The 18,363-nt window shown below is 39.0% G+C and overlaps 1 protein-coding gene across 2 annotated transcripts; it reads left to right on the forward strand.

Moving 5' to 3' along the window:
* Positions 1 to 42: 42 nt before the first annotated feature.
* Positions 43 to 18,154, forward strand: cramp1 (cramped chromatin regulator homolog 1). 2 transcript variants are annotated; one of them, XM_084405053.1, is made up of 20 exons: positions 43 to 160; positions 2,070 to 2,440; positions 3,446 to 3,645; positions 4,046 to 4,199; positions 5,940 to 6,023; positions 6,134 to 6,182; positions 6,318 to 6,403; positions 6,722 to 6,845; positions 8,348 to 8,429; positions 8,642 to 9,469; positions 9,676 to 9,844; positions 10,293 to 10,453; positions 11,069 to 11,137; positions 11,273 to 11,354; positions 11,685 to 11,795; positions 11,899 to 12,068; positions 12,157 to 12,343; positions 12,434 to 12,586; positions 14,204 to 14,340; positions 16,954 to 18,154. In XM_084405053.1, exons 2-20 carry the CDS (start codon positions 2,071 to 2,073, stop codon positions 17,074 to 17,076), a joined length of 3,339 nt encoding a protein of 1,112 aa, XP_084261179.1. In that variant the 5' UTR covers positions 43 to 160; position 2,070; the 3' UTR covers positions 17,077 to 18,154. The 2 variants fall into 2 exon arrangements, with proteins under 2 accessions (XP_084261179.1, XP_084261178.1); XM_084405052.1 differs by lacking the exon at positions 43 to 160 and adding an exon at positions 1,521 to 1,688 and having other exon boundaries at positions 16,954 to 18,153.
* The last annotated feature ends 209 nt before the right edge of the window (positions 18,155 to 18,363 follow it).

An 18,363-nucleotide genomic window follows, 5' to 3' on the forward strand; every position in this document is an offset into this window, starting at 1 on the left:
TGACCAATCAGAGGATTTGTTTTTGAGTTGTGGTAGGCGTGCCTGACAGCAGAGGAAAACAGGAAGGGATGCACTTCAGTGGTTCTCCTGCTTACCCCTCTGTTTAGTCTTTCTGGATACCCTGGAGTTTCTCAAGGCCAACAAGAAATCTCCTAAACAGGTATAGAACTTGTAAAAAATATTTTTTTGTCAATACGTAATTATTGATTACATGTCTGAGCTGATTATATGACTTTACTGCAAACGAAACGGCAACTGTTTAGCTAGCAAGTTAGCGGAGCAACTTTGTCAATGAATGTGCAGCTGGCACTGCTGGTTAGGTGTCAGCTGTTGCTATTCGTTTATGGTGTAATCAGACTAACAGCATATCCTTCATGCAATATTTTAAGCCCCTCAAAAGATGTTTGATAGCTAAATAACCTGGATAATTGTGTAGTATTCACAATTGTGCACGTGATACTGAATCAAGTTGACAATGTAACGTTATTTCAGATTGTTGTTTTTTGTAACTGTCACTGTTGGTGCTCAGTCACATGGTGTTCTTTCTTGGCAAACTAAATGTGATATGTGATGCACTTTTGAGAAAAAATCTAACTTGAATGCTCAAAGAGGGGGAAATAAAAGCTTTTTTTTAATCTAACTGCTCCCTTCAAACTGGACAGGACACAGGGACATTGACAGCTGCAGTGGTTGAGCAGCTGAGATCGGCATTGCCTAACTGTATCTTATTTCATAAAGGCATTATGACAATGTAATTCATGGGATAGCCTAAATCAAGCTAAAAGTTGTTTTGCACCCACAATATAGAGGTCTCAGTCTTGGCTGCAATAATGTTTAAAATATAATAGGAAGCAACGGAACTCTAACATCTAAACTTGCATGTTTGCTACATTTATCGAGGAAAACGTGTTTTGACATTTTGTTATTTTTGACAGTCTGTTATGTCAAAAGATTTTAAGCTCTTGTGAGCCAAAGACACACCCTAATCAAGCAAAACATTGTCAAGTGACTAGTGAAACTTTTTTGTTTTAAAAAGCAGTAAAGATGATAGATTGTAGATGTTATATATCTGTGATTGTTTAATGTATTGCTGTGTATGCAAAGCACCATACCACACCCCCTCTCGAGAACGTGATCTATATGTGCTCTATCAAGTCTGTCCTGCTTGTTGTTGAGATGATGAAATCAACTAACACTGTAGCCATTCAGTCTTGCTGTGGGTGTCACTGAGCAAAATTAAAATGTTACATGTTAAAATGCTTCTGCTCTGTTAGTTATGATGACGTATATAGTGTAAGCAAAGTCCAGAGAGAGAGACTAGAAGCTGTGCGCGTGCATTGGTTTGTATTGACCGAAATGCCTCAAAAGCAGATCTGGTGAGACAGTCAGATTCAAAGTTGGCGTCATAGTGCGGCGTTTTATCATAAACATATGCTAAATGACAGGTGTTTGTTGTTGTGATAAAACTAGTGAGTTTGTGAGTCAGAGTTGCTGTGGCTACGAGAGCTCCCAGTTGCGCTGCGCGGAGTTGAACCCCAGTAGGAGCAGCAGCCAGGAGAGGACGACTTTGCCTGACCTCGTTTGCGCTTTGAATATGTTCAAATTCGTCAAGTTTTGGCCTCGAAAATCTCCGAACTCATGGTGAAGAGAAAGAAGACGCCGTCTGCTTCCGAAGAGCTCGAGAATGGGTAAGAGTGCTTGAGAAACAAGCACTTTAGATAGAGGTCGAATGCGCGAAAGATTTGCGTTGTCGTCTGTCGTTTCTGCTGGGCGCTAAAGTGTAGGCGCTCGCGCTTGAATTTCAAGATAAATAAAGGGCAGCTTGCAACTCGAGTCACGCCAAACTACACAAAAAGGAGGCTGTGATGAAAGCAGAATATATGTTTTTGGTCACATTCGTGAATAAGCGAGTGGATATTTTTCGATGCGATTTGTCGGGACGGTGAGAGGGGATTTGAAACAAACAGCGGCGGCCATGTTGAGTTGAGCAGAATGTCGTCTTTCCAAGTTGATCGTTGTTTTGAGTCGCGGAAAATGTTTACGAATATGCTTGGTTTGTGTTTGCGCAGGATGACAGTGGGCCAAGGGGGCGGTTCGGGAGTCGAGGGGCCGAGCAAACCGGACCGAAAGCCCGAAGGAGGCGAGGATGGAGAGAGCGCAGATCAGGCGAGCGAGGAGACGAGTACAAAGAGAGTCGGAGAGGAAACACTTAATCCATCAAGCGCGGCCAGCCCCGGTTTGGCTCCGACTCTTTCCACCCAAACATCAAGCCCACCCGGAGTCCAGCTAAACCCGACAGCCCTTTCCCCGGTCCTGGCTGCCCCGAACAACCAGGACCAGCATCATTTTCTTCGCTCCAGCGTGCGACCTCCGAGCAAGCGGATACGGAAAGATGCCGCGTCCCCGGCGCTGAACGGTCACGGCGGTGCGAAAGCGAAAGGTGAGTGGCCATCTCTCGAGATGTGTGTGCGATGCTCACCTGTCAGTGCATCCGTTCTCTGTACTTTTATGTCACTTTTGATCGTGTTTTAAGGCATTTGTACAGTGATCTGTGAGTTTGTGTGCTGCTTTTGTTTTCACGTAACGCGGGGAAGCTCTCACGCTTTCTGGAGTTAAAGTGACTTAAACTGCTCACACTGAAGCCTCTCAAATCTCAGGACAGGGATGTTTTGGTTGCTTGTAGCCATATTACATGACTTAATAAGCACCAGTGCACTATTTTAACTGAGCAGACTCAATGGTTATTTATTTTCCTGTCATTCAGCTGTCATTCAGCAGGTGACAAATCACTGTCAAGAGTTTCATTCTGATGTAACAGCCAGCTGTGCATCTGATCAGGAGATAAGTGACCACTCTGCCTCCACACTGAATCAGGATCACAAGTCACAAGCTTGAGTGATCTGAATGTACACAGGAGTTATAAGGGAATCAATGTTTATTTTAAATGTAGACAAGAGCATAGCAGCTGTAATGTATTCTGGGGTGCTCTTGTTGCATGCTCTTGAGTGTGTAAGTGGGGAGGTCTGGACACCCTCAGAGGGAGTCGGGACTCCGCACATACTTCCTGACATGCACACATTTTAAGTTTATGCAATTTCAATTTTTATTTGTTTGAGGTGATTATTTGCTTCTTTTTTAAAAGAGTGGAAATGTTTCCTTGGTTTTGGAATATCTGTTATATTAAGCCAAACATAAATTTAACAGGCCAAAATATTATGAATAAAATGTAATTGGTTGCACAGCCATCCAAATTAAGCTTGTTCATTGTATCACTCTTTATTGATGATATATTTTGTGACAGTTTGTTTAGTGTTGGGCTATATATATATATATGTATATATATCTTTTTGATCTTGGACTTGTTGCAATGCTTTTCTCTGCGAGAATTACAGCATGTGTTAGAACTGACATACTAACCTTCTTTCTTTTCCCATCTCTTTCTCAGGTGCAGAAGCAGGTCCCTCCGTGTGTTTGACAGCTGCTGCAGGTTCAGCCGGCTCTGGGGCAGCTGGAGCATCCAGATCGGCCCCGAAGGGCCAGGGCCCTGCAGAGAAGGAGGAAGGGGGGAGTCAGAAACGAGTGCGCAGACAGTGGGAGTCTTGGAGCACTGAGGACAAGAACAGTTTCTTTGAAGGACTTTATGAGGTAATTTGTCAGTTTTAATGAAAAAGAAACTTGCTGAAATCTTTTGGCAGCCCTTTGGACGTTTAGTAAACTGTAGGTTTTTTTCCAATGGGGATTTGAAAAACAAACTCAATTAGTTAATCAAATGGGACAAAAGAATTTTCAGTATTACTAGTTTTATTAAAGTTTCCGTCCCTTCTTGACTTGCAAGGGACAGACTGCTATTTAACTGTCCTAATAGTTTTCATTTATGTACATGCCATCTCTAAAAGTACAGCTGTGGTCTGTGATATCTTAGATTGATTTATTTCTTACTACATTCTAATTTGTCATGTAAATGGAAGATTCATATGTTTTGTATTTTATTTAAATCTCCAGCTATGGATAACTGTTTGTCATTGTCTCTCCTGTTCTTTCATAGCATGGGAAGGATTTTGAAGCTATTCAGAACAATATTGCTTTTAAATATAAGAAGAAGGGTAAACCGGCAAGTATGGTGAAGAACAAGGAGCAGGTGCGCCATTTCTACTACAGAACCTGGCACAAGATCTCTAAACACATCGATTTCACCAACGGTGAGATTGACAGATGCACACTTTATACTTTGTATGACATTAACAGACCACAGTAGAGTCCTTTGTTTGATAGGAGCTTCTCACCAGATGGTTAGTTGTCCATATTAGTTCCTAAATATGTACACACTACCATAAGTTTTTTTTTTTAATTATTAACACTTACATTGAGCTAGAATGCATTAAATTGAGTAGCAATAAAGATAGTTATAATGTTACAAAAGATTTCTAATTCAAATTAATGCTGATCTTTTGAACTTTCTATTCATCAAAGAATCCTGATATTATTATTATTATTAGAAACTGTAATACATTTTAAAATATATTAAAACAGAAAAGTTATTTGCAATTGTAATATTTCATAATATTACTGTTTTTACCATAATCAAATAAATACAGCCTTGGTGAGCATAGGAGACTTCTTTCATAAACATGAACAGCTTTTACAGACCCCTAACATAGTGTAGTAGTACATACATGTAGAACTTTTTGTGTGAGATTTAAATCTGATACAGATTTTTAGTGTTGAATATCTAAATTTTAATTATTGCATCAAGCAACAAATGTCCTGTTTTTAGTTGATGTAAAATTTGTTTTTGCTACCGAAAACGGTCTGTAGTCTTATGTTTTTCCCCCAGACCAACAAGCTTAATAAATGTCTGTTCCTATGTAGTGGTGATTCCTACAAGATAACTGTGACCGTATTAGTTAAACTTTACTGCTTAAATGTCAAGGTAATGCTTGCTTAGGTAAAAAAATGCACAAATTTAAATACTCTGCCTTTTTTCAAAACGCAACAGTAGCTTAGCCATCTTTTCATATTATCTGTTGACTACCATGCCAACTGAGCCGTTGTTTTCTTTGCATGAATTCCAAAGAAAATCCCCCCCCCCCCCCATTTTAATAACACATGGCTCACATTAGGTTTTGTTTCCCCTCGGGTCACACGTAAATTGTTTGTCCATCAGTCAGCTTGACACAACAAAGATGTACCTAGCATCCAATTTAAATTCATTCTGTGAAGTTTAATTCATCTTTGAAGTTTAATCTTCTTGGCTACCACACTGCTTGGTTTTTGTCAGTCAAGGCATTATCAAATAATGAGTGTGCTCACACTATCCACATTTGCTTGCATGTTAATGATTTTATATTGCATCCTTATTGTGATTTGAAGCGTACATGTTTAGCATATATAAATGTATTATAAACGGCATTGAACTCTACTTCTATATTTATATACTTCTATATTTGTAGTACATTGTCTTTATTGGTTGATTGCTGATAATATAATGACGATAAAAGCATGCAGTAGCCTACCACTTAAAAGTTTAGGGTCAGTATGATTGATTTTTGGTTTTGGTTTTTAAAAAAACGAATACTTATAATTAGAAAGGATTCATTAAATTGATCAAAAGTCACAGTAAAGACATTTCTAATGTTACAAAAGATTTCTATTTCAAATAAAATGCTGTTCTTTTGGATTTTCTATTCATTAAGAAATGTCTTGATCATCATATTAGAATGTTTGTTGTAGAAAGACTGGAGTAATGAGGCTGAAAATTCAGCTTTGACGTCACAGGAATAAATTACATTTTAAAATGTATTCAAATAGAAAAGTTATTTTAAATTGTAATAATATTTCACAATATCTTTTTTTTTACTGTATTTTTTATTCGACTTGCTCAATAATTTCATGTTCTTCTTTCTCCTATCTTACTGCTTCCTTTTGTCCATCGTTCTCAGTGTATTCACGTGTCCTGAAAAAGTCTTCTCAGGAGCTCTATGGCCTCATCTGTTATGCTGAACTCAGGAAGAAGGTCGGAGGCTGTAAGTATATCAGTCAATTGGTTTTCTGGATCAAGGGGGGACATTTTAAGTGGTTGCACATGGGGACATATTGAATGTAACATTCCCTGGTGTCTTCTTGTTCCTTCTAGTGATGGATGACAAAAATGTAGCCAAACTTAATGAGCTTATCCAACAGGGGTAAGTGTGTGTGAGAAAAAAGACATTTCATTAATCCACAGTTGGGATGATTTCTAATTGGAACATCTACTGTTCATCTTTATAGGTTGTGATGATATTGGGGTACATCTATCATTTTGTGTGTATGTGTTTCAGGGCCACCACAGTGCGTTCCAAAGGCAGAAACCTGAGGATTAAAGCTCCCATGTGCCGCGCGCTGAAGAAGCTCTGCGATCCAGATGGTGTGTGTGAGAGAGAAAGCAAAAACACTCTAAAAAGATTGATTTAGTTAGCGAGTTAAACAGATTGAATAGGGGGTAACAAAAGAAAGCTGGAAAAATGGAGCACCAATGGGTATTTAGGTGGACCGGGGCGACGGATGAGTGTGCCAAGGCTGCTCTCCAGGGTGTAGGAGGAGTGATTCTTCATGGTTTCCATGGTTTCAGGCTGTGGGACTGATTGGAAATGGGCGGTAATGCAGATTTAGGCCACCATCAAAATCATGGAGAAGGTGTAGTAGGCTTCATCATAGTTTTTCTTCCTTTCATTCTCTGTTTTAGGTGTGAGTGATGAGGAGGATCAGAAGCCTGTGCGTTTACCTTTGAAGGTGGCCGTCGAACTTCAGCCACGAAGCAATCACTCCTGGTCTCGGGTTCAGAGTCTAGCCCATAATCCTCGGCTCAGGTGAGCTTCACCAGTACACAATAGGACTGTGTATCGGCAAGAATCTGGTGATACGATCCATATCACTATACGATATATTACGATACTTTATGAAAGTCGATATTTTGCGATATTTCTTGTTTTTTAGGAAGAGGATCTATTTTTAGAAAATAAAGAACATGCCACCATATGCACAAAACATATACTTATATATTTATATTTATATTATATATTATATTGCATTTGCTTGTATGTATGTATGTGTGTGTATATTATATATATATATATATATATATATATATACATATACATATACATTCTTGAATCCTGCTTTAAAGGTTCACAGCATAGCAATTTTAAATTTCTTAAGTATCTTAAGTATACAGAAAATGCATAATCCACTCCATGACTGCATGACACTGTTTTTTTTTCTTTTATATTTAATACTGTAAAGCTGCTTGTTTTAAAGCATCTTTATCTATTGTAAAGTGCTATATAAATAAGTGTGTCTTAACTGGAGTGCTTGAATAGCAGAGCTGGTGCAAACATCACTATGATTAGATGCTATCTTGCTGAAGATTTCTCACCGCTGTCATTTTTTGTTGTGTTTATTTTGTTATTGAGAGGACAGCGTGTATATTATTATATTTGTATATTCTATCGAAACGCCACTCTCAGCAGCGCGGATAAGTGAGCTTCAGATTCAAAGCGTTTCCTGCGTATTGGATTTTAGCATGGCTTATTTTGCAATCAACACTTGTCGACCTAAGTGGTTTCTTTATAGTGGAAGCCAAAATGAGTCCACACTTCAGCTCTGAACACCGCGACGGGAGCCGGTATAATTCTGTTATCTTGTGAGCAGGGTTTGCTAACGCTAACGCTAACCATGCACCCTTTCTGAGAGAACACTTCCATCGGTCGGGTTTATACCGAACACAAAGCCACTGACGTGAATCTTAGATGTAAACAAATAAATAAATATCGATACAGTGTTTCATAATATTGCGATATTCATGTGTATTGATTTTCTTACACCCCTAATGCACAGTCATGGCCTCTCTCGCATACTTCACTGATCCACCTGTTTTAGATCTTACCTTCACTTGGCTTATTATGTCATTGCTTATTGTTGTATTATTTTGAAATCTTAAAGACAACATGACCTTTTTTTACTTCTGAAATCTGGGAATTGATTGGATTGTTAAAGTATGCAGGAATCATTTATAATAGATTTTGTAAAATTGTATTTCCTTTTTTTTTTATTTAGCATAGTTTCCATGTTGTCATTATTTTTAGTTTGTTTAGTTTTTGTTTTATTTATTCTTAATTAGTATTAGCATTTGAAATGTCATAACATGTTAGATACACAAAACCAAGAACCACTTTATTTTCCCAATAATACATTACACTTCCATGTACGTCACCATACGGAAGAAAATATCTGTCGATACTTCAATTTCATTGTGACATTAAAGTTACAACAAATGTTTTAATGTTCACCCATGCCTGTGATGTGTTTGTAGGATGGTCGTCGAGTTGCACCGGAAAGTCTCCACTCTCATTGAATTCCTGAAGCAAAAGTGGGCTGTCCAGGATCAACGAATTGTATCCTTGCATTCAGATTTCAACCAGATATCTCGGCATGCAGTCAAGAGTTTAATTTCCTACCTTTTTCCTTCCTCCTCTGTTTTATGGGATACATTTGTGATAGATTTGTTAGCTTTGTTTGGGAAATTTGTCAGAGATCTCCATGCTAAAGCCAGTACTCGTGCTTATGTGCTTTATAACAGTAATTCTCCTTAACTTGTCACGCATAGCGCAAGAGCCTAGCGGAACGAGAAGCTCTAGACAGCTTGGCCCAGTCTAGTGAGTCAGAGGACCTGTTCCTATTTCCTGCAGAGAACAGCACAGTTACTACTTTGCCAGGTGTGGCTCGTGTTGTGCACTCCAAGGCTTCCTGCACGGTACACTGGCAGGAGAGTGGGCGTGGACGGACAGGTATTAGGGACTTGCCTGCAGCTCACATTCTGGGAATTCAGCCTGCTAGAGGAAAATCAGGCAAGTCGGGCCCGGTGGGAGGAGAGCCGAAAAGAATCGACGGACATCCTGTTGAAGGCTCTGATAGTGGCACTTCTGCTCCAGGTTTGGAGACCAGTGTAAATCCCACCCTGAACACTACCTCTCCAGTCAGTCCAACCATCAATCCATCTCTCCCCATTGGACAGGAGGGAAATGCGGTGGGGACTGTGGAGCAAGAAGCAGTGAGTCAGAGTGATGCTAGTGTGCGGGACAAAGAGACCGTCACTCAGGGAGAACCCACCCTTATAGAGGGCCGGATTGAGGAGCCTGGAACGGCAGGTGAAGTTGCATCAGAAAAAGCACCACCACCATCAGAACCTCAAGGGCGTGGTGAGGAAGTGGGCGGGACGGAACGATCTCCTCAACAAATCCGAGACGATGGTTGGAGCTCACAGGGCTCTGAGAATGTGACACTGGCAGAACTCTACCTCATGCTGGGCAAGCCTGGGAAACTACAGCTGGAGTATGAATGGCAACCTAAGCCCCAGCCCTCAGCCCTACCTAGCACTCAAAGTGTGCTTCGGTGTCTCCTGAGACTAGTGTCATCAGAGGTCAACCCCAAACCAGTGAGTCTGTTTGTTTTCTCTCTCTTAAACCTTAGACTTGACCTTTTCACCTCTACACTTACACAAACCCACCATAAAAGCCACAAAACAAGCTTTTGTTAGAATTTGTAAATGAATACTGTGCATATAAATAAATATGTTTTATATGTATAAATATATGTTTTAATTTAATTATAATAATAATATTTTTATTTTCTCTGTCCTAGACTCCAGAGGTGTGTTCAGTGGGCACTTCACCATTTAAATCAGGTCAAGAGGAATCATCTGTGACACCTCCAGGCAGAACTCCAGCCGGAGCGACCCGCAGTCCTAGCTGGGGGCGACAGCAACATGCGGCACGCTCAAAAATTCTTCTGAATAATGCAGTCATCCCAGGTACACAGACAAAATTGTGTCTATTAAGTTAAAGTGTGTCATTTTTCTGAAATCTGAAATTGTAGAAATAATGAATTTTCCCAAATATGCCCCCATTTGCCTTTGTTTGGCAGATAGTTTCACGCCAGCACTGGTTGAGCAGGGGATTTATTTGGTTGTAAAGGGTTTACTTAGTTGCACATTAAACTGGTATAGAAGAAATATTTAAATATTGAAACACTTTAGTTTTAAAGTGAGTATAATGAACATTCTCCCAAAACTGAGCAAAGTATATTGTTCCCAAATCAATAGACCAGAAACAGGTAACAGCTGAAAAAATCCTGACGTTTAATACCATCTCTTCTTAAATCAAATAAAAAAAGTTTTTATAGTGACTCAATATTGTAATAAAAGTGTATTGCAGTGCTCCTGCTCTGTATCAGATTGACCATCTGTGTGTTCTCGGCAGGTGGGAGGAACCTGCCACGTTCTCTGCTGGCCTCTGGAGGTGACAGCGAAGGGTTTGCTGTCCCAACGACCCTGCCACCTAACAGCTCCCGCCAGTTGCGGATGTTCTCTCCTAATAAGGAGGCGGAGCTAGCCTTTCGCCAGCAGCTGGACTCCATCAGTGTGAGTAGCGTCAGTGTTTCTAGAAAGCAGTAGGACATGTTGGACCAGCTTATGTTATATTTAAATATAATATTGAAATGTATTTAAAGTTGTCAGTCGGCCAGATCATGTACACAAGTAATATAGTGAAATATTCATACAATTTAGAGTAACTAGAAATAGAAATTGAAAAAAAAAAAACAGAAATTTATTTCTATTTAAATATATTTCAAATTACTCCAGTCTTCATTGTCACTTGATCCTTAAGAAATGATTCTAACATGATGATTCGGTGCTCAAGAAACATTTCTTATTATCAGTTTTGAAAAAATAGCTGTGAATCTTGAATAGATTCAACAGAGCAGCATTTATTTGAAATAAAAAAAAATAACAATGTAAAATTGTCACTTTTGATTAATTATTGCTGAATAAAATAATTGATAATAAATTATTTATTGAAAAAAAAATTATGCTGACCCCAAACTTTTGAACAGTAGTGTACATACGATATATATTTCAAGGATGATTTAGATTATTTATTTTCTGTGGGGAAATGTAATAATTTCTTCTTTTTCATCATTTTTTGTCTGTTTCCATTAACAGCCTTTTTCCTCTAATTATGCTTTTTGTCTTCAGTCAGATATATTTTCAAAGCAGCGGAAAATAGGGAGGGGCCGTCCACTAAGGAAACCTCTTGTGGTTCAGGTGAGTGCTGATGGAAAGAAAAACGAATAGGAAGTGGGGCTTTTGCTTTCTTATTACTCTTCACGTTGGAGCTGTCCTTCTGTTGTTTGTTTATTTAGATATTCTAATAGTTTGCACATGTTATTTTTTTTACAGAGAACACTGCTGCCACGAACCACCGGAGACACTTCGCCTCATGTGTGCTCCTTCTCCATTCTCTCCAATTCATCTGCTACAGGTGATTAACCACACTAATGCGTAACACTCTTTAAATGCACCTTTATTCACACATGAAGTGGTCTAAGTATTTGGCACTTGTGCCACACTTTATTTTTATTACATAACAAAATATCACACCAAGTGACATTACTTTTTTTTTTTTAAAGAGACAAAAACTCTTTTCAAGCAAACCATTTAATAAACAAAAAAGTTTGGTTTAAATGATAAAAGTGACTTGAAGTCAAGCAGTGAGATGTATGTATTTTTGAGCGCAGCTGAAGTGTCCAAATACGTTCAGGATAACTGTAACTGTCTGATCTTAATTCCAACATTTTGTCTTTTTTGTCAGGCACTGGTTCTTTTCGTCCAATACAAACTCGTCTCGCCCCATCCAACCGTCAACTTTCCTCAAAAGCTTTGTCCACTACAGCTAGTCCTGTGCCCGCTAGTCAGCTATCCAGTAAGAATCAAATTAGAAACTAAATGATAAAAGATGCATTCATGCACTGAACATTTGAATCCCACAACTACACACTCTTGAATTTCTCTTGAATTTGTTTCAGGTGCAATTGACCTGGCTGCAAAATCTGCAGGCATTATCCCTGGCAGTCCCTGCCGGGAAGTGGAGGCCCCTAGTATAGAAAAGGCCATTGTGGAGTCTGAGGAGGCCATGGACTCGGCACCTGCTGCACCTGAGCTAGAGCCTGATCTACTTGATCAGGATCCTTCTGAGGTAATAAATAATCCTCTCCCTAGATCCTCTTTCACTTTTGGATGCACAGTTGATCATATCTTGATCTGTTTGTTCTCTTTGTCTGCAGGAGTCCTTGCAGAATGGTGTCTCTCCACCTTCTCCAGGGGGCGGGGACTCCCTCTTGGCCCCTCCCAGTGTTGCCTCCTTATTGGATATCTCTCTGCCGGGCCCCCCAGAGGAGTCTCTTCCATCTGGAGAGCCGCAAACTCAAATCAGCGACTCTATTATTGAGCTCGCCATCAACTCGCACTATGGTACGACCTGTGGGATTAAACGTGGATATTAGAGGAATGTCTATCTCAGTGGGTACTCACTCACTTCTGGTCTCTCTGTCTCTTTCCAAGGTGATGGATCATTGCTCTCACCTCCTAAACTGAATGGGAGTGATAGATCTAAGCTCCTTCCCTCTTCATGTGACAGCTGGATGCCGTCCCCCACACACGACCCTCAGTGGTACCCCAATGACTCTACTGATTCAAGTCTCGGCTGCCTGCTCTGTAAGTATCAAACACGTTTCGTCTCAATTCCCTGTTATCAATGGCTGTTTATTTTAGACGTTATTTAACGAAATTATAATGTACACATACACATTATTGTGTATAGACACTACAGTTCAAAAGTTTACTCTCAGTATTCAATTCGTAAAAAAAAAAGTACTTTTATTCAGCACTGACACAAATTGATCAGTAGCAGCAGAGGTGGACAAAGTACATAACTTCCTTACTTGAGTGAAAGTACAGATACTACTGGTCAAATATTACTCTGTTACAAGTAAAAGTTGTAAAGACCAATTTTTACTTAAGTAAAAGCACAGAAGTTAAGTTACTTAAGTATCAAAAGTAAATGTCAATGCATTGTTTTATTATTGTTGCATTGTTGTGTGTAATACTTACAGTACCTTATGCCTCTGAATCTATGCCTGCCTACCCTCATATCAATATCACATTTATTTCTAGAACACAGTTCCAGTAGTGGGATTGAATGTGAGATTGAATAAGTGCACTCAATAACGTCCACAATGGTTTCGGACACCCAAATGGCTGTTCCCTCAAATAGTGCCCTATTTAAAGTTTTTTGGCTTTTAGTATGAATATGTTAGCCTTACTGTTATCTATAAGCTAGTGTGCACCAAAACAATGACAACATTTGCATTTAGAAGACCAAACCCAACGTTGAAAATGAAAATCAGGTTGATGTCAGAATCCAACGCCGGATTGACGTTAATCTCCAACGTTGGAAAGACGTTGTATTGTGGTTGAAAACGAAAATGGGGTTGACGTCAGAAACCAACATTAGTCGGTTTCTGACGTCAGTTCGACTTACATTTCCAACCAAAATGCAACCCCTGCAACCAGAATCATCCCCTGACTGACATTACTACTTTCTACTCAAGGACCTTGACAGAATTGTAGTGGAGTAAAAAGTATGATATTTGTCTTTCAAATGTAGTGAAGTTAAAGTAAAAAGTTTCCAGAAAAAATAATACTTAAGTAAAGTACAGATACTCAAAAACTGTACTTAAGTACAGTACTCAAGTAAATGTACTTTGTTACTGTCCACCTCTGAGTAGCAGTAACTGTTTTCAACATTGATGATAATAATAAGAAATGTTTCTTGAGCAGCAAATCAGCTTGATCATTAGAATGATTTCAGAAGGGTCGTGTTTAAAATAGAAAAACTGTTACTTTAAATTGTAATAATATTTGCCAATATTAATGTTCTTGCTGTATTTTTGATCAAATAAATGCAGCCTTGGTGACATAAGAGACTCTCAAAAATTTGACCAAACCATAACATATAATATGAGCTCAATATTTGATGCCACTTGAAAAATATGAATGAGTACTGTTATCTTTTGCTGTCCAGTGTCAAGAACTGATTATAAAAATGTGTTAATCATTTATTATTGACATTGAATTAATATGTGGCAACCCTAGTTTCATATAATTTTATATGTTGCTTAAGGTATCTATTTAGTATTGATGCTGAGATTACCAGAGGCTGGTATCAGACTGTAGCCAAAATGTTCAAAGTCACCTATCGGTGTTCCTACAGCAAACCTTCATCAGTCTCAGCAATACTGACAAGCGCATCCTTGTTTTCCTGATTTGCAGCAAGTCTGGCATCTCCTGATAAGACAAGAAGGACAGCCCTGCCCCCTTCGAGTAGCACAGCCTTACTTGGACCCAGTTTACTGGACAGCAACTCCCACGATTGTTTTCAGTCCCGCGGCCTGCCGGATGCAGCTGAGGTGAGAGGAAACACAAAAAGTCCCCAACTGCTGTCTGGTAGATTAATGTTATTTGATATGGCACATTATCGCCAAGTGTTCCTATTCATTTTTTAATAGGAGATAAACAATTGAGGGGGTTTGAAATTAGTTTGTATGCCAATAGGGCTGCTCGATTATGGCAATAATCATAATCACGTTTATTTTTGGTCAATTTTGAAATCACGATTATTGGTGGGCGATATGATCAAAGTCTTATTTCACGATATGAGTAATTTTATATATCAGTGAAATTTCTTCAGCAAAAACATACTAGGTTGGGTTAGGTAACTAATTAGGTAACTAATGTAAGAAAAAAGTCCTCAAAAAAATGTCATAAGACAAGTAAACAGTCAGCAATACAATTAGAACAAATAATCTAATTACAAACAAACAGAATGAAAATACAAATGAAAAAAAGTGTTATTTTTTAAGATGTACTAACAGTGGTATTCAGAAGTAATAGCCTACGACAAAAAACTGAATTATCAAATGTAAAATAACACTGCATAGTCTTACTGTACACATTAAATATAGATTATTCCTTATTAAAGCTACTTAAGTTATTCAGTCAAGATCAGGAAGTGAGTTTTCCTTTGTCATTTGTTGTTTGATTATCATGAATGACGGACTGCAGCAGGTTTATAAGGCTGCTGTCACTTTAAGAGCTAATGCACGGATCCAATATACTATTAAACGTGTGTTTTCTTTCTGAACTGTGTACGTTTACTTGACTTATACTACAGGGCTGTTGAATGCTTAATTCTGATTGGTTGACGAATGTTCTAAGCAGTGCAATTATTTTCAGGGAAACGCACGGCTAAAGTAATTCCAGGCAGGTCTTGATCGCATCACAGGTCCATATCACTTCGCCAAATGAGTTCAGTTATTTCAAAGGTCTTATTAAGGTTATTTCAAACAGCCTGCAACAGCAAAAGAACAAAAACCCACAACGATACTGACCAAGCAAATAAACATAGTAAACAAAAGGATAAAAAGAAAAAAAAAATTCCACGTTTTTAGCCACAAAATCACGTTTATTATGCATTTATTAGTTATTATGGAAAATCACATATCTCTTTCTCGCGCTCTCTCTCCCACTCAAACGCACACATACAGTACGGACACACTCACAAACGTGTTGTCAGCGCTGCTCTGACAATTTGATCAGTAAATAGTTTAGCAACTTAAAAAGCTACATGACGTATCTCACTAGCGAGGTGCAGATAAACGTAGTTTTGCTATTAGTAGATGCTGGTGTCGAACACTGTTGAGAGATCCACAGACTGAGGTAATTCACACTCTCTCTCTCTTGCTCTCGCTCTTGCTCTCTCTCTTCTCTCTCTCTCGCTCTTTCTCTCTTTCTCTCTCTTTCTCTCTCGCTCTCTATCTCTCTCGCGCTCTAACGGGCATTAATAACTGCATTAGTCTGCTATCAGTGGCTCAAGTTACTAGCTCTAAAATTACGTTTTGTAATTAGCAATGGAGGCTTGCGATGAGATGCTTAAGAAATTAGTCCTACACACAAGAGCGTTTCAAGGACAAAAACCAGACAAACATCTTGAAATACATCATCTGAACAATGGTTTGGGGTGTGGTAACCGTAGTACAGGGTGGGCCATTTATATGGATACACCGTAATAACATGGGAATGGTTGGTGATATTAAAGTCCTGTTTGTGGCACATTAGTATATGTGAGGGGGCAAACTCCTCAAGATGGGTGGTGACCATCACATATACTAATGTGCCACAAACAGGACTTTAATATCACCAACCATTCCCATGTTATTACGGTGTATCCATATAAATGGCCCACCCTGTAGAAGTGGAATAATTCACTCCGGGCCGTTGAATTATTAGAAAATACTTCGCGTCGTGGCCTAATTACCACCTCGGGTGTGCTTTATTTTTCTAATAATTTAACGTCACAGAGTTAATTATTCCTTATATAATCCACTGTGTATATGTGAATACTCTCCAAAAAGACATTTTGATATTTCTGTGTATACGTATTTAGCCACGTATCCAAAGCCCGTTTGTTTATCCGCGTTCATCTCCATCTCAGAGCGCGCGCACAGAAAGCCTCCTGGGGAACAGTGTCTCTTTTGTGGCTTAATGCGCTTTCAATAACACTGTTTAATATCAAACACGTCCCGCAGTTTAGCAACAGCAGACCGCATTTTGCAACACTCACTTATTTGGTTGATTTGAATGTTAAGTTTGGGCTTTTAGGGTGGTCCGAAGTGCGCACTGCTGTGAAGGAAAGGAAGGTGCGCTGGACTGAATGCGGAAAAATACTTTTATTATCGAAAAAGCGATGGGGTTTTCAATCACTAATCATTTTACCTCGATTATCTTGTTTCCATAATCGTTGTTAGCCATAATGAAAATTAAATGTGGCATCCATAGTCATCTTTAAAAGAGCTTTATATTTATTGTTATCTGTAATTATTAATTAAATTCCTGCCTCTGCAGTTCCACAATCACATTAAGCCATATTGCGATTACGGTTTTATTTTGATTAATTGTGCAGCCCTTGCTGTGGCCCCAAAAAGCATTTGGACATTTGCTGATTGGCTGTTTTCTTGCTACAGGTGGATACCCAGCTAGCCTGTATGATGAGCGAGAGCAGCGTCGACTACATCGCCCGCTTCAATGACCTCGCGCAGGAGCTCTCTGTCACAGAACCGACCCTCCCACCTCCTCCAGGGGACTGATGCACTGGGCGGAGCCTTTCACTGCCACGCCCCTTTCATTTTGGACAGAAGAATGTTAACCAGAGAGTGGTTCATCTGTAGGAAGTGCAATAGACTGGCAGGGTCCACAACAGCCTTTGGCCTCGTGTGTGTGTGTGTGTGTGTGTGTGTGAGAGAGAGAGTGAGTGTGCGTGTTGATTATTCTGTGGCTATTGTCTTATGAGCCACACCCAGGACACTTAAAAAAAACTCCAGTTTACAGTGCAACCTCATGTACAGAGAAAATAAGACCTGCCATATCTGAACAAATATAGTCTTCTCATCTGTATATCTGTATGTCTCTAATGTCTTACATGTGCATGCATCTGTAAGTGGAGCCGCGGACTGTATGTGTTTTTGTTTTTGTCGTTTCTTTCTATTGTACACAACACATATGTGCAAAACCCTCTAAAGCCATAGGAGTGCATCTGCACACACCCTCCGTCTATGAGACCTCAGATTTTGGTTTCTTTTCATCATTTGAATGTTTTTAGTTGGTGAATGCCACACTACTAAAAAGGACAAGGGCTTCTTTTTGTGAGATTGTTATAAGGACTGAACATCTAACACACACACTAAACAAAATTACTGATAACACAAATGCAGTGTAGTTACATCAAAAGTGAGATTGAACATTTTCCCTTCAATTTATTATGCTATTTTCCCCAAAACACTAGGATTTATATTTCCTTTTGAATGAATATGAAGCCAATAAGTGGTAGATTCTGAAACTGAGTTTTCTTATGTGAGACTTTCTTGTGCGTGTGCGTGTGTGTGTGTGTGTGTGTGTGTGTGTGCGTGTGCGTGTGCGTGTGCGTTCATATGAGTGTTTGCACAGATGTAAATAGACAATAACAGACCCCAGTATTTACTGCTTTTGTAACATATTGTAAATTATTGTCATTTGGATTATTTATTGATAACTCACTGAGACAGTGTTTTTTGTTGTTGTTGTTTAACATGCCACATGTGGGCATTTAGGAGCTCCTCTCCTCTGTTTTAAAGAGTTCTGTGTTGTTAAAATGGGGTTTTAAACCCAATGTGTATAAATAGAGCTACAACAAACACATGCGTGTCAGTGTTATTTGAGATACTATTATAGTTTTTTATATTTTCCCTTTTTTTTTTCTTTTTTTTTTTCTCATTTTGTTGAACAGTAGAAATGTTGCCTTGGCAACTTGTTGAAATGTAAAAAAATATATATATATATACATATATATATATAAGCAATTTTAAGTCAACTATAATCGTGGTGTCTGTACCTTGTTG

Source organism: Rutilus rutilus (assembly GCF_951802725.1).
Source record: "Rutilus rutilus genome assembly, chromosome: 1".
Lineage (NCBI taxonomy): Eukaryota > Metazoa > Chordata > Actinopteri > Cypriniformes > Leuciscidae > Rutilus > Rutilus rutilus.

Bases quoted from the DNA above. Each gene is read 5' to 3' on its own strand.
- cramp1 (XM_084405052.1), top strand. From the start codon at position 1,639: ATGGTGAAGAGAAAGAAGACGCCGTCTGCTTCCGAAGAGCTCGAGAAT. The intron at 9,845-10,292 runs GTACACAGACAA...TGTTCTCGGCAG, and splicing joins GAATAATGCAGTCATCCCAG to GTGGGAGGAACCTGCCACGT. The intron at 12,587-14,203 runs GTAAGTATCAAA...CCTGATTTGCAG, and splicing joins AAGTCTCGGCTGCCTGCTCT to CAAGTCTGGCATCTCCTGAT.